At 41.7% G+C, this 22,588-nt stretch overlaps 1 protein-coding gene and 1 non-coding gene across 2 annotated transcripts in view; both read right to left on the bottom strand.

The window, feature by feature from the left end:
- Positions 1-7,597: 7,597 nt before the first annotated feature.
- On the bottom strand, positions 7,598-7,728 carry LOC113921194. The gene has a single exon (XR_003519590.1). It is a non-coding gene; the product is annotated as a small nucleolar RNA SNORA46 (small nucleolar RNA).
- Positions 7,729-12,695: 4,967 nt separating this feature from the next.
- Positions 12,696-22,588, bottom strand: part of GTF2F2 (general transcription factor IIF subunit 2) — a 151,436-nt gene continuing 141,543 nt past the window's right edge. Inside the window, exon 8 of the mRNA XM_027591217.1 lies at positions 12,696-13,356. Coding sequence (XP_027447018.1) covers positions 13,237-13,356 — 120 coding nt within the window. The 3' untranslated portion in view covers positions 12,696-13,236. The remainder of the gene's footprint in view (positions 13,357-22,588) is intronic.

Genomic DNA, 22,588 nt, shown 5'->3' with positions numbered 1-22,588 from the left:
GTTTGGCTCAGGTCATGTTCCCCGGGTCCTGGAATCGAGTCCCGTATCGGGCTTGCTGCTCAGTGGGGAGCCTGCTTCTCCCTCTCCCTGCTGCTCCCCCTGCTTGTGCTATCAAATAAATAAAATATTAAAAAAAATAACTTGGAGCTTTATAAAAATACAAAACTCGGGCTCCCTCCCAAGGGCTATGTTTCAGTTCTCCCAGGTAGTGCCTTGCAATCTGCTTTTTACCATGTCTGACACCACCCCCCCACCCAATCCCCTTGACTCCGATGACTAGGTGAGTTTGAGAATCCTGAGAATCCTGGGGCTGGAGGGAGGTTGTGGTGCCGGCAGTGAGTGCACATTGGCCCCAACTCAGCCACTATCAGGCTGTGTGGTGTGAACGTTTACCTTTCTGTGCCTTTGTTTTCTGTTGGCAGAATGGCGATGGCAATCGCTGTTGAAGTCCTTGATGCTAAAAGTGCTTTTTCCATGCTCACTGCCATGCAGAAGTACAAGCATCACCTCACTTTCTCAGAACTGGAGAGCAAATCTAAATTGTTGCTGATAGTATGTGTAAAATGGTAGATCACATTGCTCTCTCTGCAATGTAGGTTCTTTCCCCTTATGACGCACCCAATAGAGGAGTCCTTTATACAGCCGGGTTTGTGTATCAGGACGCTCTTCTTTTCTTCTATAGGCTCAGTATTCTATCTTTCCATGGGAATCCTAGGAATTTTAGAACCGGAAGGGCCTCTTCCTCTTAATTTTCACCATTACCTTGAAATCCCTTGGTGGGGCTTTTCCCCAGTGCTCTATTTCTTTAGTTGTGGAACTCAAGGCCCAGAATCTTACAGAAATAACAATGAAACGATGACCTCAGGATTCTTATATTACCAGATGTGCATTCGTGAGTAACTGAGCCAGTTGGAGGGTACTGTGGTTACTCTCCAGAGTGCTCAGCTAAACGTCAGCCCTTCCACTGGAAACCCCCTGTCCCTGCAATTATGACTGCCATTCATGCTTCCCCCCACTCATCAGATTAGGGGTGGATGCCTGACCGGAAGGCAGCCATCAGATTTTTCTGGAAAATCTGGAGATGGGATCCAGAATTAGAGTCAGTCAGCTGTGAGAAGCTGAGGTGGAAAGTCATGTCAAATTGACGCCAAAGCCGGCACTGTGTTAAGACAGAGCAAAATGCATGCTGAAGTTCTGGCGGGACATGACCTTGTGAAGCCAGGGAAGCCAGTCTGCAGAGAACAGGATGGAGCAGATGCACAGAAGCAAGCCAACAGCAAGGACCATGTGGCTTCTGAGAGAGGAACGGAAGAAGGTCCAGTCCCTGGGAGGGCTGTCCTTTCTGCCTTTGAGCAGACTTAAGTGGCTTTCTCCTTCTTACCACTGAAACAGCCTTTAGTAGGAGGGAGCCGGGTAAGAACTGGGTGCCAGACAAGTACTTCCGGGTGCAGGCAAGAGCGTGGGTAGAAGCAGGTGGGCCTGCAGCAGGGGGCAGGTGATGCTGGGAAGCCAAGAAGTGAATGGTGTTTCCCCAGAACACAAAGGCCTGTCCACAGCGGGATGCTTATGCGTACATCTCAGCATGTGCGTTGTAGGTGGGTCTGTGCCAGGTACAGAAGCTCCAAGTGAGAATAAAGCAAACCTCTGTCCAGTCTTGGGATATGGACAAGATGGATAGGGAAGCCTGGCCAGGCTCACGGCTTAGAATGATAGAATCTTAAAACCAGAAAGGACATTAGGGTTCACCCTTGCCAACCTCTCACCTAGTACAGATACTCTCTTTTCTGCTGACCAGCCTCTCTGCAGCCACCACCCCTAAACCGCAACAAATTTCTCCACCCTAGATTACTGGTGACAGCAACTGCCTACAAAGACCTGGCACAAGTAAGTATTAGGTGTGATGGAGAATGTGGAACCCAGTTCTAACATGCTGACTCGTACTTTTCTAACATATGCGATGCCCTTGCTGATCGACATACTCAATTTTTTCTGAGGAAATCAACCTGGCCCAACTGAAGATTTATTTATTAAGTAATCTCTACCACCAACGTGGGGCTCGAACTCATAACCCCGAGATCAAGAGTTGCGCGCTCTTCCTACTGAGCCAGCCGGACACCCCAACTGATGGGGTTTTGTTTTGTTTTAATGTGATTTGAAACAATCCCGTTTTCTTTTCTGTCCTTTCTTAGTTGATTACTTGGTATCCGTCTGCAACCGCATGCAACTTAACATCCACAGGCCGAGGTGCTTTCATTTCAGCATACTAAGCTTGCAGGCTAAGGTTTGTAGGCTTAGGCTTACAGGTGAGTCTCTGTGTAGGTGGTTAACAAACGTGATCTCAGAGATGTCTGACACATTAAGGTTTCACTTGACAATGCTGTCTGAAGGTGATTAAGAATTTTATTTTCTCAGAGGACATAAAGGCTTGGTGAATAATAAGGACTCCCTGCCTCCACAAGCTGCCACTGAAGGTCCATTTGCCTGAGTTCAGCGCAAGGCTGGCCTGCACCCAGCACAGCACACAGCCCGGGAAAGGCACACTCACTCTCCTCTCCAATCTTGGCTCCATGAAGAGTAAGACTCCTCATCCAAGGGCAGGAGACTGAGCCAAGGAATGTGGGGCTAGCAACATTAGCAAAAGCTGACTTGAGTTCTAGCCACAGTTCCAGTGTGACACAGTTAAGAACTTACCTTGGTTTTCTCTGCTTTAAAATAGAGATCTCTTACCTCCCCTACTCCAGCAGGAAATCGTTGTTCAAACTTGCTTTCTCAAACATTTAGCCAATCAGTGATGGGTTTCTCATTCCTCAGGGACACTCACTTCCCAGAGTTTGTGGTGGGTATATAAATGACTCAGTCCACTGATGGCTTTTTGGGGACCCTCTGCCAATGGATTTAATTCAAGGCCTCCAGTGCTGTACATACTGGGAATTTTCTTCTCTTTCAGAGATGGACTTTACCTCTGTTAACGCTTGGAGAATTTGTGAGGGCAACAGAGCAGGCCTCTAGCACTGTTACCAGGCTCTGAGCACATTCCCACCTTTCCCCGACGGGAGCAAACTGCACACTCCTCGGCTGTGTGGCGCAGGCAGCCCATCTTCCCTGGCAACCAGACCCCAGCACCTAGGGTGGTGCCCCAGATGCAGCGGGGTGACATTCATTATGGCCTGATGCAGTCCATCCTCTCCCACACAGAGTCCTCTAGAGAGAGGGTCTTCCTTGCCAGCAGGACTGAAGGTCTTAACACCGGTACCCAGGGGGTAGAACTGGAGCATTATGCATCTTTGGAGTGGCCTTAACTTCATAAAAGGTGTGCTCTCCCTTTGGGCTTGATTTTCACACATATATATTATATATATTTCACCTATGTATTATAAACATTCGAATCATTAACATACCGTCCTTGTAAAAATGTATACATAAGGGGAAATCCCCCCTTGCTCTGCCTCCCTATCCTAGTCTCCTCCTGATGTTTTCCTCTGTTATAGATGTATGTGCTCATGTAGAAATACCTATTTTGGGGGCGCCTGGGTGGCTCAGTCCCTTAAGCGTCTGCCTTCGGCTCAGGTCACAATCCCACAGGGTCCTGGGATTGAGCCCCATGTTGGGCTCCCTGCTCAGCGGGGAGCCTGCTTCTCCCTCTCCCTCTGCCTGCCGCTCCCCCTGCTTGTGCTGTCAAATAAATAAATAAAATCTTAAAAAAAAAATACGTTATTTTGTGGAGTGCCCAGCTGGCTCAGTCAGTAGAGCATGCAACTCTTGATCTCAAGGTTGTGAGTTCAAGCCCCACATTGGGTATGGAGCCTACTAAAAAAATTATTTTGTTTTTATTAATATAAATAGGACCTTACTGGGCGCCTGGGTGGCTCAGTTGGTTAAGCAACTGCCTTCATCTCAGGTCATGATCCTGGAGTCCTGGGATAGAGCCCCACATCGGGCTCCCTGCTCAGTGGGGAGTCTGCTTCCCCCTCTGACCCTCCCCCCTCTCATGTGCATTCTCTCTCTCTCTCAAATAAATAAAATCTTTTTTTTAAAAAAAGGACCTTACTTTTAAGTTTTGAAACTTTTTTTTTTTAAAGATTTACTTATTTGACAGAGAGAGACACAGCGAGAGAGGGAACACAAGCAGGGGGAGTGGGAGAGGGAGAAGCAGGCTTCCCGCCAAGCAAGGAGCCCGATGCGGGGCCCGATCCCAGGACCCTGGGATCATGACCTGAGCCAGAGGCAGACGCTTAATGACTGAGCCACCCAGGCGCCCCTGAAACTTACTTTTTATATTTAATGAAACCTTTCCAGTCAACATATTCATCTAATTTTTAACTGTTGCAGACATTCCATAATACAGATGAGTCATAGTTTATTTTTTCCCTGTTGGGACATTTGTTTCCAGTGTTCACTCTATTTAATTTTTTAAGCTAGGTCTATTGATGTATATTTTATATGCAGAGTCACTTTTTTTTTTTAAGATTTTATTTATTTGAGATAGAGAGCAGGTGAGCACGAGCTGGAAGGAGAGAGAGAATCCTCAAGTAGACTCCCTGCTGAGTTTGAAGCCGGACTCGGGGCTCCATCTCACAACTGGCAGATTATGACCTGAAATCAAGAGTCGGCTGCTTAACCGTCGGAGTCACCCAGGTGCCCAGAAGTCACCTTTTTAAATGTGCAAGTTTCAAAACACACACACACACACACACACACACACACACACACACACACACACAGTCCTCTAAGCACCACCACCGTCAGGACTGCCATCACCCAAAATGTTCCCTTGTGTCTGTAGTCAATCCCTCCCCCCCACCTGTGTTTTTATCCCCCTAGTTTTGCCATTTCTGTAATGTCCTACAGATGGAAGCATACAGTATGTAGCCCTAGGAGTCTGGCTTCTTTCACTTGGCACAGTGCAGAGGCAATTCATCCAGATGGCCATAGCAGCAAGCCCTCCGTTTTCATGGCCAAGGGGCATTCCAGTGCAGGACTGCACCACTGTTTATCTGCTCACAAGCTGGTAGACATTGCTGGGGCGGGGGCGGGACCCAGTTTTGGGCTATTAGGATTAAAGCTGCTATAGACATCTGTGTACAGGTTTTTGTGTGCACATATGATTTTCATTTCTTCGAGGGTAAATACCTATGAGTAAGATTGCTGGGTTGTAGGGTGGTATGTTTAAGTTTACAAAAAACTGCCCAACTGGTTTTCAAGGTACCTGTATGATTTTGCATTCCTGTGAATAATGTGAGAGCGTTCTGGTTGTTCTGCAAGCTCATCAGCCTTGGGACTGTCAGGCTTTGGAAACTGTAGCCGTTCTGATAGGTATATAACATTATCTTGCAGTTTTATTTGCATTTCCCTCAAATAGTGATGTTGAGTAGCTTTTCATGTGCTTATCTGACCATCCGTATCTTCTTGATGATGTGTATATGTACATTTACTGCCAATTTTTATACTGCCTTGTTGCTGTTATTGAACTTTGAGAGATCTTTATGCAGCCTAGATATAAGACCTTCATATGTGTTTTTTTTTAAAGATTTTATTTATTTATTCATGAGAGAGAGAGAGAGAGAGAAGCAGAGGGAGAAGCAGGCTCCCCGCTGAGCAGGGAGCCTGATGCGGGACTCGATCCCAGGACCCTGGGATCATGACCTGAGCCGAAGGCAGACGCTTAACCATCTGAGCCACCCAGGCGCCCCATCCTTCATATGTGTTTTATAAATATTTTTTCTGTGGGATTTTTAAAGGCTGCCTTTCAACATCACTGATGATCGTTATTTCTGAAGTGCTATCAGGAGTTTCATGCTACCCTGGTATCTCTTTGGAGATCCACATTTGACAAATAATTTTATTATTCTTTTAACTGCAATATATTTGACGTCTAACATCTTGTTAATTTAGGTATACAACCTGATCTGATATTATTTATATATTGTGAGATGACGGTCATTGTAGCAACAGCACCTCTTACATCACAGAATTATTTCATTTTTTATGGTTGGATTATGATTTAATGTCTTAGCAAATGTGATGATTATAATATTGTTGTCTACATTCACTATACTATGCATTAACTCTAGGACTTATTTATTAGTACTTGCAAGTTTGTACCCTTTAACATTTCTTCTATCCCCCCACTGCCCCCAGTTCCAGGGACCGCCATTTTACTCTCTGCTTTTATGAATTTGACTTTGATTCCACATAAAAGTGAATGCCACATTTAAGACTATTTGTCTTTCTCTGATTTATCTCATTCAGCATAATGTCTTCAAGGTCCATACATGGCAGGATTTTCTTCTTTTTCATGGCTCAACAATATTCCTGAAGATATTTCTTATCAATATATATCTATCTCACATCTTCTTTATCCATTTATCTGTTGATGGGTACTGGGGTTGTTTCCATCTTAGCTATTGTAAATAATGCTGCAATAAAATGGGCATGCATACACTTCTTTGATATCCTGTTTTCATTTCCTTTGGGTACATACCCATAAGTGGAATAAGTAGATTTTTAATTTTTTGAGGAACCTCCATATTGTTTTCCATAGTGACTGAACAGTTACATTCCACCAATAGTGTATGAAGGTTCCCTTTTCCCCACAGCCTTGCCAGCGTTTGTTATCTCTTGTCTTCTTGACCTTAGCCATTCTAACAGGTGTAAGGTGGTATCTCATTGTCATTTTGATTTGCATTTCCCTGATGATTAGTGATATTTAGTATCGTTTATGTACCTGCTGGCCATTTGGATGTCTTCTCCCAGCTGTTCCAGGTTTTTCACCTGCAAATGATAAGTTAGGCCAACTGCCTACCAGTGGTCAGCCAGTCATCACCAACTGAGGAGAAGGATAAGGAACTCTCTCTTCAGCTCTTAGCTAGGTCCTCTAGTCCAGCTGGGAGTTACCGGGCCTCTGTTAGTAAGGTGCATCTGACCTCATTTAGCTCCAGCTCCCTATTTATCTTTATTAATTAGAGTTTGCAGTGGTGGAAGGATAAAGGATCGGGACTTCAAACCTCTAACATGTAATTCACTAATGGTTTCCACTGTCACTTCAATTGGACTATATTAAAGAAATGTATTCAGGGATGAATCAAAGTAGAAAAGCATGCTGCAAATAGGGAGCAGTTAGGTTATTTGCATCATTGTGAACTTGTGTGTTCGACCGAAGGAGGCTAGTCCTGCCTAGCTGCTCATCCATTCCACCTGGTCCCAGGCAGCGATGACTTGCCCTCCACATTCTTCTATCAGACTAAGACTGGATGTGACATGTTGAGCCACACTCAACTACACCAAGCTGTATCTAGGAGTGCACTGAAGGTGTGTGTGGGTTCTCACTCCAACCACCTTGTGAAGTAAGATGCATGCACTTGTTCTTTCTGTACATTCTGCTCCCTGAATCTTGCTGAACTCCTAGACCCCTGTTCAAAACCCACTTCAGGGGCTGCTCGAGGAATGCTTTCCTGACTCCCCAAAGATGTAATTAATCATTTCATTCTCTGTGATACTTCCATATTTTACATATTTTGTATATGATAAAGTACTTTCTACAGGTCACACAGTGTTCTAAGTGCTTTACATATATTGACTCTTTTTTAAAAAAATATAGTTATGTTCCTTAACCCCATACAGCAACAGTAGAATGGCACAAAGTCAGCTGTCCAACAGAAAGAGCCAGCAATTCTTCTGCACTACAGCATCACCAAGAAAATTCCCATCCACAGGTCTAAATACAGCGCTGATATGTTGACTCATTTAACTTTCACCACAGTTCTGTGAGGTAGACTTTTATCTATTTCACAGATGATGAAACTAAGAGGAACACAAAGCAAACAACTTGCTCTAAGTGACTTACTTTGAATCCATGTAGCTCTTAAAACATTCTGCCATGTGTTTCTATTGCTGCACTTGATACACTATGTTGGCTATTTGTTTGCCTCCAAGTCCTCTCCAATACTGGGAGTGTCTGGAAGCAAGGGCCTATTGGTATTGAGCTCTGTATCCCCATTACTGAGCAGTCCCAAACTGATGGACTTCCTGTGTGCTTACGAGGCCATGGCAGAGACCCTCAACTGTGACCAGCCAAATCACAACTTTCTCATAAGCCTGGGTGGTCTAGAATGTAAGTAAATCAAGTACATTGGCCATCTGCAGTCATTCCTGGGAAAAATCTCATCTGCATCTAGAGCTGAGAAAAAAAAAAGGAACATCATTCCGTAAGAAACTCCAGAACCTCAACAAAAACTGGAAACTAGGGGTGCCTGGGTGGCTCAGTTGGTTAAGCGTCTGCCTTCGGCTTGGGTCATGATCTCAGGGTCCTGGGATCGAACCCCGCATCGGGTTCCCTGCTCAGCGGGAAGCCTGCTTCTCCCTCTCCCACTCCCCCTGCCTGTGTTCCCTCTCTTGCTGTGTCTGTCAAATAAATAAAATCTTAAAAAAAAAAAAAATTGGAAACTAACCTCTAAAGGCAAAACAACTCAGGTAGAATCCAGAATTAACTCTCTTTAGATTCAAGAAAGATAACTTGAGACTTTGCTACCCATTCGTAAGAAGTCAAATACAAAAGAATTATAGGTCAATTACACCTCAGTAATATTAATAACAATAAAACAAACAACAAAAAACCAAACGGGAGACTCTGGGCAGGTGAATTACAGCTAAGGGCAATCAGCAGCATGGGACCCATAAAAGTACACTTACTTCATACACATAATAGTAACTAAGAGCCTGCACTGCTGAGTGTTCTTCTGGGATTTGAATCTGGCTCTGCCCCTGACTACCTTGGTTATGACCTTGGTTAGGTTCTTCAACCTTTCAGGACCTGATGTTCCACATCTATAAAACAAAGGCAGAAAGAGACCCATATTTTAGCGCTGTTGTGAGGATTCAATGAGGAATAGGAGTCAAATGCTTTTAGCACAGTGCCTGGCATACAGCAAAGGTCCACTAAACAAAAGCTATTATTCTTCCTGCTTATTTAGTAACATAGGCAGAGAACTGCTGGCATGTAAGGCACATTATTACAGACACCCATCAACCTTTGCTCCTGGTGCCTGGCACACAGGGGACATTTTAGTGGGTTTTCACAGAACGAGGCTTTTGTTTCCCAGGCTTTTGTTCATCAAGGAGAGAAAATAGAATGTAAGAAGAAGAAATAAGAAGTAGAAATGTAAGTAAGAAATGTATGAAGTAGAAATAAGGCTTACATGTCACAAGGACTAGCTCCGTGAGCCCTTCAATTTAGCATTCTATTAACGAGATCGATGTATTACAGACATCCACTGTATGTGTTCATAATAATGATCCTTAGGCATTGTACAAATCCCCTTGTGTTTTAGGAATTTTCAATGGTCAAATTATATTCAAAGAAGTTAAAATTAAGTATATATTACTGCATTCAAATGCTTTAAAAATTGGAAATTCATGTAGAACATAAATGGCAACAATGAATTAACTGGAATATTCTGATTGATTGCAACACTCAGTTCACACTTCTCTACCCACACACTGTTGTATCCATCTACATTCTCTATTTCCCACTAGACTGTGAACGCCTCTTATGTCTAGCACTTTAGTATCCACAGTGCCTGGGATATAATCGTGGTCGGTAAATACTTGCCAATAAACCACCACTGTGCTCCATGACCATGCCACCCTACGGTGTTTAGTCCAGCAACATATCTTCTGGTGCACTTAGATTTCCACAAGACAATAAAAATCTCGTATCTTAAGATTTTAAATACAAATTTCAACATTTAAAAATATGGTGCACTTTAAGAAAATCGTTCTTTAAAACCCTAAAATTTGGGGCACCTGGGTGGCTCAGTCGTTGAGCATCTGCCTTCAGCTCGCCAGGGTCCTGGGATTGAGCCCTACATCAGGCTCCCTGCTCAGCAGGAAGCCTGCTTCTCCCTCTCCCACTCCCCCTGCTCGTGTTCCCTCTCTCGCTGTGTCTCTGTCAAATAAATAAAATCTTAAAAAAAAAAGAAACCTAAAATTTAAGACTAACTGATCTGACAGAATCTAGTTTAAACTGGAAGCTAAAGCATCTAAAATGTCCTTGTTAATTTAGATGACTTCTAACAAAGATAAAAGCTGTTGATTTTCTTATAATAAACTATTAAAGGCTTATGCCGCCGTCAATCAGATTTACATGGTACTAGTGTACTATGGATGGTGGTACTTGCTCAAAGACCAGGAAGTAGGAAGAAGAAAAGATGGAAATACGTGAAGAAAAGGAAGATTAAAAAGCAATCTCTGATTCCTCCTACACATGAAAATATTAGGCTTAAGAAGCTGCTCTGACCCACTTCAGAAAGAAAACTGAGTTGAAAAGAAAACCAGCTTATCATCTCCTGGACTCTGACACAAATGCTAGGGAAAATGGCCAACGTATTGGGATGAAAGGTGGGTGCCCAGCCCCATGAAGGCTGACTATAAGGCAGTGCCCCTCAGCGCAGTGCCCCAGCCTCCTATCACATTCCACAGGGGTCCTTAACTCCTATGGAGGTCGAAGAAGGCCATTCTTAAGGTGTGCACCCCACCTGGGTACTTGAAGTGTAGCAGGGAGGAAAATTTTAGCAGGGGGATCTTGATTTTAAAGGAGGGAGCTCAGTTTTCATCCTGTGTTTGTATTAGAGATGCCAAAGACAAACTCCTTTGCTCTCACAACTTCTTCTGGGGTCTGCATCATTTTCCTGGAGGGGAGGATTTGTGTGTATGGGGGAAGGTTTCTGGAAAAGTAAACTCTGGTATTCACTTTGGCCCAAAGGTAGAATTCTCCTCAAAGAGGGATCAGGTCTCATGACAGTGTGTTGGGCAGGAAATGGTTCTATAAAACGGTCATTGTCTACCTCTCAGAGCTATTTCTGAGGATAAAATGAGATATTTTAGAGCATTTAACACACTGCCAGCCACATAAGGGCCTGATAAGTGTTTATTCTTATTTCACTGATAAGTACCAACAATGATGAAAATAAGCTCCAAAGAAAATTTGTTCATAGACCTTTAGGAACAACTCCAACTCTGCTGAACTCCTTTAAGGGCTGCTTTTGATACAACAGAGCAAAACTGTTTTCTTTTTTAAGATCTATCATTTTAGAAGTTACTGTGGCAACATGTAATTTCAAATCTTTCCAATGCCCAGCAACCATAATATATTTATTACAATTTGTTGGTTAAAACATCCCTTAAGTGTGTGCAACTAGCGGAGTTTAAATCACCTATGAAACATGGCCCTCCTGTGCTCTTATGATGTGACATCTCACCAGATGTGTATCCTTCTTACTAGCTTTCCTCTCTCGATCTCACAGTGGTTATAAGGGCTTAGGACTCCTCCTTCCTGATAGTTGGCTGTCGAAAGCATGTTTATAAAGTAAGAGAGTTCTGAAATAAAAGAATAAAGGAACCCAGAGAGAGTCTCCTTCATTACCAGTAGCCACATTTTAGTATCAAATGGGAAAGCAATTTCAAAAAATCTAATCAGGAATGGTACCAGTTTACCGCCTAGATTAGCTATGCCACTGAACAGGTAACAAGTGTTTAAGAGACTCGAGCAGATACTGTCAGGTGTGATGAGGTACAAGATACCTAAACTAAGCTGAAGACACCAGATCTGCAGAAATACCAGAGCAGAGCCTCAGAGGAGACACAGCTCGGCTAGCAGCTACACAGTTCAATCTGGCAGCCACTGTCACCATAAAAAGTAAAGACAGAGGGAGAGGACACAGAGGTCTGTTTCAGGGCAGGACCAAACATCAAAAAAAGACAAGGTTTGGGGGGAAGATACATGCTATGAACAAAGCACATGACAGGTATCCAAGATTCTCAGTTCTCTACAGATCTGTCACACCATTATCCATCTGCTTCCTGACACTCAGTCTCCGCCAGAAACTGAAAGGTAAGGGGGATATATCTGGTTCCTGCACCAGAACAAAGTAGAATAAGACCACCCTCCCTCACCAGAATTTTATTTCACAGTGGGAATGCAAAGATAAACATTTTCTCATTGCAGTAGTACTCAACCTCAGTATGCTGGTGTTCTGCTGAAAATCAAATAATACCGGAAAATATTTATCTCAATGGATAGGTTTCTCCTTGATTTGCTTTAATTATATAACATTTTCTTAAATTTTTGGCATTTGCTACTTCTTGGTTGCAAGCATACAGAAGCAACTGACAAAATGAACAAATAAAAAGTAACTTTTTGTGTTTAATTTGTTAAAGCTTCTTTTGTTTTGGTGGTCTTGTTTGTGGGGATGCTTGTTTCTGTGCCTGCCTAACACGTATCAGCCTCACCCCTACAACCTCTGTTAGTTTGTCAACATCATTTGTCAGGCGAGGCAATACCTGCCAGTTGAGTATGCAGCAAAATTCTGGAGCAAAGTCGGTTTCTGAGAAGCTTATAATCTGGACAGGGGAGACATATCTTGAATTACTGGAAAAATATTTAATTTCTAATTCCTTTAAAAGCAAAATAAAAGAGGGGTACCAGGTTGGCTCAGTCGGTAGACCATGCGACTCTTGATTGCGGGGTCATGAGTTTGAGTTCCATGCTGGGTGTAGAGATTACTTAAATAAATAAATCTTTTAAAAAATAAATAAAAGCAAATAAAAGAAATACTCATTGGCCAAGATTTTTTCCATTTCTCATGTCACTAACACTAGGGCAAAATATGCAAGCTAATGATGAAAACTGCTCTCTTAGGTACAAACATAAATGCTCTCTTCTTTATTAATGGGTGTAACTATGAAACATGATCACCTGTAAAAATAAATAAATAAAGACAGCTTTGTTCTTTGACGATTTCAGAATAAGGAACTTTGGTTTTTTATTCCTTTTAAGACTTTCTGTAGTTGACTACTTTTTTCTTGCTTTGCCATTCACTTTGGATTTGTATTACCTCAGATCCTCAGAGATAAAACAAGGACAGAGAGTCCTCATTTAGAAAACATTTCCTAGTTTTACATTTAAAAGTCAATAAAAAAAAAAAACCTTCTTAACCCCCCCAACCCCTCACCCCATTCTGAATAATCTAGTTTAATACAAGCCTATAAATAAATCTTTTCCTCAAAAAAACACTTGAGTAACTTTACAAGAATTATTGTTTAAAAAATTTACCTAGGGAAATTAAAGTTCCAGTCATTTTACCCCTACAACAGATGGTACTCAAGTATTTGAGTATCAGTGGTGCTTCCTCAGCTCATCGCCCTTTAGTTGTTCTGTTAGCATGCTGGCTAAGAGTCTTCTTAATCACTCTTTTCTTCTCCTTGATAATGTCTATACTCTGGCTTCAGCTCCCATGTGTTTTTGTGGGTCCCTTTTACATTCTGAACGCCAATTTCTTTCAAGATTTCCTTTAGGTATCCCTAAAAACAAAAACAAAAACAAAAACAAAAACAACCCAAGATGAGACTATGAAGGCGAAACAAAATTTAAAATAAAACCATACACCAAACCACACTCACGAGTAATACAAATTATGATCTTGAAAGCTCAACAAGATTTCTCTATAAAGATGTTCAATAAACTGCCTCTTGGTTCTATACATGCAGTACATGATAACTGTGTTAAATATACACTCATTTGCATTAAAGGGATTGGAAGTCTGGAATGCCAATGACCTGAGAGCTTGAAAAAGAAGTCTAGAGGAAAATACACTAGGAAGTTACTGGTGCTCACTGTTTACTAAGATGACACAGTATACCATGTGTGATCTTCCCTTGAATTCAGTGGCCTCACTCAGTTCACAGTTGGATAGGGTTATTCTTGGATTGGAGCCAGTCATTTCAGAAGCAGGAGTATATATAAAAAATAACAAATATTTTTGGGACGATAATATTCTAGAAAGCAAGCACATGACAGGCATCCAGAATTCTCAATTCTAAGGTGACTTTCCAAATTTGCTATCAGGCCACTTGTTTTTCCTGTGTAATAAGGAAGGTTATTATTCGTCTTTAGTATCGTTTTGATCTTGGCCAAGCTTGCCAAGACAGGGTAAGGAATAAGAAGTGATAATAAGACATACTAAAATCCCATGGGGCCTGCAGTTTTCTCAGGCTCGGCTCCTCCAGAGGAAAGAGGTGAGCAATGACATAGGGCAGAACTCTGTTTTATGTCATTTTAGGTCCCTCAAAATTCAATACACATTAACCAAATGATTACTATATTCAGGGAAATGATGACTGTGATAAATATAATACCAAACCCTATCTTTACTTGCCAATGCCCAAAGCCAAAAAGCATTCCACTATAAATTAACCCATTAAATTATAGTACTTCCTGCTTGGTGATAGAGAGAAAAGTTAATTATTTATAAGTGTTTCTTGGGGCTCCTGGGTGGCTCAGTCGGTTAAGTGTCTGCCTTCAGCTCCGGTCATGATCTTGGGGTCCTGGGATCGAGCCCTGCATCCTCGTGGTTGGGCTTCCTGTTCAGTAGGGAGTCTGCTTCTCTATCGGCCCCTGCCCCTGCTTGTGCCCTCCGTCCCTCTCTCTCTCATGCACTCTTTCTCAAATGAATAAATAAAATCTTTTAAAAAGTGCTTTTCCCCCTGCAGAACCAGTCTAGTAATATTTTGTGTATATGCTTCAGAGAACCAGTTAAAAGTACCAGTGACTCACCCTGTTGATAGGAGATGTAATATTTTTTTACTTATTGAAATGAGGCACTGATTAGAAAAATGGTTGAGAAGCTCTTACAGAGATAATGTTTAAGGCAGTGCTCTTCCTAGGGCTGGACTACTTGCCCTAGAACCTCATGGGAAACTTGTTAAATAAACCTCTCATCTTAGGCCTAGTGAATCAAAATCTCTGGGGCCAGGCCTGGGAATCTGCATTTTCACAAGCCTCTAAGAGACTCTGATTTAACTACACTATAGCTCCAATGCATCTGCTTTAAGGGTTCATCCAGCTCTAACACTCTAGGATCTTGAGTCCTCGAAGTGTTGCTTAGTTCTATGAGCCTCACAACTGCTTGGGGATTCTGTGTTAACAAACACAATCGAATACCACCTTACACTGACTGGTATAATGCTCTACTGTTTAAAGATTTTATTTATTTATTTATTTATTTGAGGGGTGCGGGGAGAGGGTCAGAGGGAGAAGCAGGCTCCCTGCTGAGCAGTGAGCCCGATGTGGGACTCGATCCCAGGACCCCGGGATCATGACCTGAGCTGAAGGCAGTCGCTTAACCAACTGAGCCACCCAGGCGCCCAATGCTCTACTGTTTAGATCCTTTCATTTAGGGGTGGGTTTTCACCTAGAAACAACAGCTGATTAACACTGGAACTACACAGCCCTGGATGGGCTTAGCAGGACTACTGGTGTGGCCTTCCCATTCCAGCAGCCATGGCCCAGCAGGTGGCAGCAATGAATCAAATGAGGCCTGGGTTTCCCCAGGAAGAAGCCTGCTTGCCTCCCACACTTTCTGCAGTTGCCCTCACTAAGGGATCTGTGCCAATGAGTAAGCATAAAGGCTCAAGCCATCCAGGTAATATGCACATCTGCTATCTGCCACTTCAAATCACATTTTTAAAATGAGACACTGTTCATAAGCTACTTTCTAATTAAACAGTATTCATAAAGGGAAAATGATGTGCTGGAACACAAAGGGCTTTCAGTTTAGATGCCAAGAATGACATCTTTGTAAAATCCCAAAGGATGATCTACTGTGAGGCTGGCTATGAACCTGGACATAAATAATCAAACAACTGGCTGCACTGCTCTGGGTCAAAACTGAAAAGAGCAATTGCTGGGAGTGCTGTGGTTGTGAGACAGGAGCTCTCTGGACTTCAAGTCTAGCATGCCCATTCAGAAGCCAGATACAGAACATGAAAAGCCTCAAAAGGGTTAAACACAAGATAGTGAAGTCTCAAGTGTACAAATTCAGTTGCTTTCATGTATAGTCCATACTCATTTTGTTAAATTAGTATAAGGCTATGGAATATTCTGTTTTCTTAATGAAAAGTCACTCTTTATTTCCTTTCCAACAGTAAGAACAGAATGAGATCTTCAGTCTGTCAGTTTGTCAGGTAACGAGATGGGATTAGGCTCACAGTATCTAGCCATGGTACAGAATTCTTTTTTTTTTTTGGTGGAAGGTGGGGAAGGGGACATTTCTGGAGTTTTAGAATTTTTTTTTTTGTTTTAGAATGTTCTAAACTGCAACCTAAAGTCATTTTACTCTAACCAAATGAATTAATTTGGCATAACTCATTAGTAGAGAAAGTAATAGTAATGATAGGGTAACACAGGTCACAAAAGTCCCTGAAGGAAAGACACAGGTAGGGAACAGTGAGATCATGTCATTCCTCTGTTGAAAAAAAATTTTTTTTAAAAGATTTTATTTGAGAAAGAGAGCACGTGCACAAGTGGGGGTAAGGGCAGAGGGAGAGGGAGAAGCAGACTCCCCGCTGAGCAAGGAGCCTGACACGGGGCTCGTTCCCAGGACCCGTGACCTGAGCTGAAAGCAGACACAACCTGTTGAAAATTTTTTAATGACTTCCCCTCTGGCCTACAGGTTAAATTCCATACTCCTTCACAGGCATCTATTCAGGCCTGCCTTTTCCCTTTGGCCTCATCTTCTAAGAATTCCCTGAATATATACTTGTCACTTCTGTGTCTACATGCTTCTAGTTTTCTCCGTATGCTATTCCCTTTCCCTGTCATGCTTATCCCCTTCCCTTAAATCTCAACTCCTCATCCTTGAAGACTCTGCATGAATGTCACTCTCTCGGACCACCTTTCCCTAACAGTCCCACCTCTCAGATCTACATTCCACACTGTATGTACTTCAGTGATAGCCCTCATACTACATACACTATAACCCTTGACTCATATGCCTCTCTCCCATCAAACCATGTGCTCCTATACAGTGGCTGCCTGCACATCAGAGTCTCAGTGCACTTACACTGAATAAATAGGGTATGCTGAAGAGTAAACAAGGGAACTAAGAGGATTTAGTGGGGGAGGTGTTTGAGGTAAGATCACTTAGAAGGTCCAGAGGACTAAACTCTAGTTCTTTTCATTTTTAGAACTCAGGCTCTAATTAACTTACAGGGCAATGAGAAATACAAGTTGACTGATTAAATTGTATTATCTGAATCTGAATGACATTTATTACTAAAAATCTGTATTATAGTGGTAAAATATTGTTGGGAACAAAGCCATCTGAGGGGGAAATTTTAAATATTCTAACAGGATTGAAGATCAATTGGCAATCTAACTTTCCTTCTATAAAAATTCATATACTCTACAAATATTTATTTTAGAACCTACTATGGGCCAGACAGAGTGGCAACACAGTCAGTCTTCATCCTCAAGAGTTCATGATTTAAGAGTAGGGTGTGTGAGTGGGAAGCAAAGGCAGAGAAGCAGGCAATCACAAACTAAAGCACAGAAATAAGGACATTATATATACAGGATAACATGGGAGCACTGAGAAGGGGCATTTAACCCAGCCGGAGTCATGATCTTAGGTTTTGAGGATGTGTATTTGATCCTTTGAATTGAATGGCAATTCTGTGCGGAGATCAGGAGATACTAGTTCTTCTCCTCTCATACTAAACAATGACTTTCCAATTTAATCTTTTGCCTGGCCACCTGCATTTTAAACAAAGGATTCTAGACCTCAGTAGATCACCTTTAGGTGGCACGGGATTGGAGAGATTTCACATTACTGCTATGTGCAGTGCTGCAGAACAAGACCTGAAATAATAAACTGGCTCAGGTCCAGCAACCCTTCATCAAAGGGATGTGTGGGAGAGTATTTACAGCAAGTCTGAATTGCAGAGAAAAAAGGGATAGAGCATAACAGCTTCTTTGGAAGGAAAAGGCAAAGCAAATACCGGACCAAAGAGGTCAAGTGATTAGGATGTGATTTGCATATTTGTGGGTCAAGATAACACTGTGGTGGCCCAAAAGCCAAAAATCCACAGATCAAATTCCTATCCACGCCCCCCAATCACAACAAACCTACGTAGAGTCACAAGGCACAGGAGCCTACTACTGCAGTCTTTCCCTCTCTCCTCCCCCACACCCTTTCCCTCCACCCCCACCATTTCTCGTATCATCTTTTCCTCTACTGCTCTGCCAACCAATTCCCAAACCAGCAACTTCAGTTAAGTGTTACGTATATAATAATGAACTAACTGTATCTAAATTCCTAGAAATTGGTCAAAACCATGTATCTTTGACAAAGAGCTGATCACCAACTATTAATGCTTTAGGTGAGCAAATAATATGACCCTGTTAAATGTCTAGTCAGAAAATCTCCCCAGAAAGGTTGGACTGAATAGACAATATGCAATCTATACCAAAGATGACACTGGTTAATGCCAGTCACTAAAGGAAGTCATTATATGCTTTTTATAAAGTGATCCAACAAGGCAAGAGGGGCATTATCAGAAAACAGTGTGGAGGTTCCTCAAAAAGTTGAAAATAGAGTTACCATATGATCCAGCAATTGCACTACTGGGTAGTTACCCCAAAGATACAAATGTAGGGATCCGAAGGGGTACATGCACCCCTATGTTTATAGCAGCAATGTCCACAACAGCCAAACTGTGGAAAGAGCCAAGATGTCCATCGACAGATGAATGGATAAAGAAGATGTGGTGTGTATAATATTCCATTGTGTATATATATACACAATGGAATATTATATAGCCATCAAAAGGAATGATCTTGACATCTGCAGCAACGTGGATGGAACTGGAGGGTGTTATGCTGAGCGAAGTAAGTCAATCAGAGAAAGACATGTATCATATGACCTCACTGATATGAGGAATTCTTAATCTCAGGAAACAAACTGAGGGTTGCTGGAGTGGTGGTGGGTGGGAGGGATGGGGTGGCTGGGTGATAGACATCGGGGAGGGTATGTGCTATGGTGAGCACTGTGAATTGTGCAAGACTGTTGAATCACAGATCTGTAACTCTGAAACAAATAATACAATATATGTTAAGGAAAAAAAAAAGAAGAAGATAGCAGGAGGGGAAGAACGAAGGGGGGAAATCTGAGGGGGAGATGAACCATGAGAGAGGATGCACTGTGAAAAACAAACTGAGGGTTCTAGCGGGGAGGAGGGTGGGAGGATGGGTTACCCTGGTGATGGGTATTAAGGAGGGCACGTTCTGTGTGGAGCACTGGGTGTTATACACAAACAATGAATCACAGAACACTATATCAAAAACTAATGATGTAATGTATGGTGATTAACATAACAATAAAACCCAATTAATAGTACCAAAAAAAAAAAGTGGGGCATTATCCATTCTGTATAATTTCAAATGATTTGTGTGATTAAAACAGAGGACTTCTTGATAAAGATGTTAGTGGCTCCAAGGCACAAAATTCTTTCATTAAAAAAACAAACTACACATTAGGCATAAGCTGTTAACAAAGGCAACATATGTTTTCACTCCTTTAGACAGAGAAAACTGCAAACAGGAGAGGGAAGGGGACGTTGGGGATTCTCTGGGACATGGGCGATGTCCGGATTTTTATCCTCTCTTCCTTCTGGTTTCACCCCACTTTCCTACTAGACCCCACTCCCCATCCGTCTCTCCGCTCACACAGGCTGCATTCCTCCCCATGTAAAACTCTGAGAAGCAGAGACAATGGGTAATGAAGTGGTCGAGGCACAAGCCCTATCTTACGGCTTAATTCAAATTCTGGAAAAGCAATTTATTATTGCATGAATATTTGTGTGCTGGTAAATCATCTCTTATTAATACTTCATCTGCCTAGCAATGGCAAATGATTCCTATGTTTGCATATATCAGATGAACAAAGTTTACCTCCTTTGGGCCAAAACTTTTAATTTAACTATTTGTTTAAAGATGTGCTTTCTAAACTGTATTTTTTTTTTTTTTTTTAACGGCACCTGTGTGGCTCAGTCTGTTAAGCGCCTGCCTTCAGCTCAGGTCATGATCTCAGGACCATGGGGTTGAGCCCTGCATCAGGCACCTGCTCGGCAGGGAGTCTGCTTCTCCCTCTACCCCTCCACTCTGCTTGTGATCTCTTTCTCTCACTGTCTCAAATAAATACATAAAATCTTAAAAAAAAAAAGCCCTGTATTTGTTTATTTGTATGCTAAACATAACTTAACCTTGGAATACTGCAAGATATTCCAAGGCTGAGAAATGATGGCTTTTTTTTTTTTTAAGGATTTTATTTATTTATTTGACAGAGAGAATGAGAGATAGAGAGCACAAGAGGGAAGAGGGTCAGAGGGAGAAGCAGACTCCCTGCTGTGCAGGGAGCCTGATGCGGGACTCGATCCCGGGACTCCAGGATCATGACCTGAGCTGAAGGCAGTTGCTTAACCAACTGAGGCACCCAGGCGCCCAAGAAATGATGGCTTTCAACTGGGAAAAGTGTATACATATATAGCTAATGTTGAAACTGTTATAATTAGGAAAATATAATCAGAAATATCCAAAATATAACAAAGTAACAAAAACTAAAATTCCTTTTGAAAGTTAAATATGTGGAATTTAAGAAACAAGACAGATGAACATCGGGGAAGGGAAGGAAAAAAACAGAGAGGGAGGCAAACCATAAGAGACTCTCAATTATAGGGAACAAACAGGGTTGCTGGAGGGGAGGTGGCTGGGTGGATGGGGTAACTGGGGTGATGAGTATTAAGGAGGGCAGTTGAAGTAATGAGCACTGGGTGTTGTATGCAACCGATGAATCACTGAATTCTACCTCTGAAACTAATAATAGAGTATATTAATTAAACTGCATTTAAATAAAAAATAAAATAGAGGGGCGCCTGGGTGGCTCAGTCGGTTAAGCGGCTGCCTTTGGCTCAGGTCATGATCCCGGGGTCCTGGGATGGAGCCCCACATCGGGTTCCCTGCTCAGTGGGGAGCCTGGTTCTCCCTCTCCCTCTGCCTACTTGTGCTCTCTCTCTGTCAAATAAATAGAAAAAGCAAAAAAAAGTAACTTAAATATGAATTCTTGCACTTAGAACCATGGCAACTCTCTATTAGTGCATCTGGTGTGAAGTATAGTTTCAAATGTACAAAAATAAGAAGATATCAATTGGCATAGTTATTATTAGTCTATTTGAAAATATTGCTAGAAATTAAATGGTAAGCAAAGAGACCTTAGGTATATATTTTACCAACAGAGAATTTTCTGTAAATTAGCTAGCACTCCCAATGCTGAAGTATTATTCATCCTTAAAATATTTGGAATAGAAAGTAAAGTTTTACCTTAGGACAACAGCAGATAAAAGTTTTTGCTGGCTAAGGATTAAAAAAGGATTGATGACAATCTGGCAGTTAGTTCCTCAGGTTAAACAGAGTTATGAAGTGACTCAGCAATTCCACTCCCAAGAGAAAAAAAAACAACATAAAAACTTATACATGAATGAGTTTACAGCAGCCTTATTCATAATAGCCAAAAAGCAGAAACAACTCAAATGTCTATCCATGACTGAATGGATAAACAAAATGTTGTATCTCTCTCTGTAACAGTATATAAGTTGGCAATAAAGAGCAACAAAATACTGATATGTGCCACATTGGGATGACATCTGAAAATATTATGCCTAGATGAAAGAAGCCAGTCATAAGATTTCACATGGTATATGATTCCATGTATATGAAATGACCAAAGTAAGCAAATCTACATGGATAGAAAATAAATTAGTATTCACCTAGGGTAGAGGTGGAAGGAAGGGAATTGACTGCTAATAGGTATGGGGTTTCTTTCTGAGGTGAAGAAAATGTTCTAAAATTGATTGTGGTGATGGTCATACATCTCTGTGAATGTACTAAAATCCTGTGAACTGTAATATAGTAACAATAACTGAAAATAGAGATTTGATTTTATTAAGAGATTTTATTTATTTATTTGAGCTTAACTGACTGAGCCACTCAGGTGCCCCAGAAAATAAAGATTTTAAATTGGTGGGGGTGGTGGGGGGAGACCTACCTAGCTCATAACAACAAATTAAGATAACACCATTTTAACTCAATCAGAGAAAGACCAATTATCATATGATCTCACTGATATGTGGAATTTGAGAAACAAGGCAGAGGATCATAGGGGAAGAGAGGAAAAAATGAAGTAAGAGGAAACCAGAGAGGGAGACAAACCATAAGAGACTCTTAATCTCAGGAAACAAACTGAGGGTTGCTGGAGGCAGGGGTGGGGGGAAAGGGGTGGCTGAGTGATGGACACTGGGGAGAGCATGTGTTGTGGGGAGCTCTGTGTTGTGTAAGACTGATGAATCACAGACCTGTACCCCTAAAACAAATAATACATTATATGCTAATAATAATAATAATAATAAAAGGTTTTGGGAAACTGGAAAGTAAACTAAATTCTGTAACAAAGTCCGTATAGAATATGACATTAAAAAAAGAAAAACACCATTTTTTTATTACCAAATTATGATGGTAACATTTCCAATAAACAGTGGCTAGCTCTGTGTATCGGTCCATATGTACTGGAAAGTATGATGGAATTAGAATATCTATCTTGGGACATTCTAGAAGGAATGCCTCTGTAAAGCTGCAATACAGAACTGACAGTACAAGGTTTTCTGCCAACAGGCTTATCCTCTGGTATCTCGATTCTCCTGTGAG

Source organism: Zalophus californianus, chromosome 3 (assembly GCF_009762305.2).
Source record: "Zalophus californianus isolate mZalCal1 chromosome 3, mZalCal1.pri.v2, whole genome shotgun sequence".
NCBI lineage: Eukaryota > Metazoa > Chordata > Mammalia > Carnivora > Otariidae > Zalophus > Zalophus californianus.
Note: the sequence above shows the minus strand (reverse complement) of the source record. Positions and strands in the feature narration are given on the sequence as shown.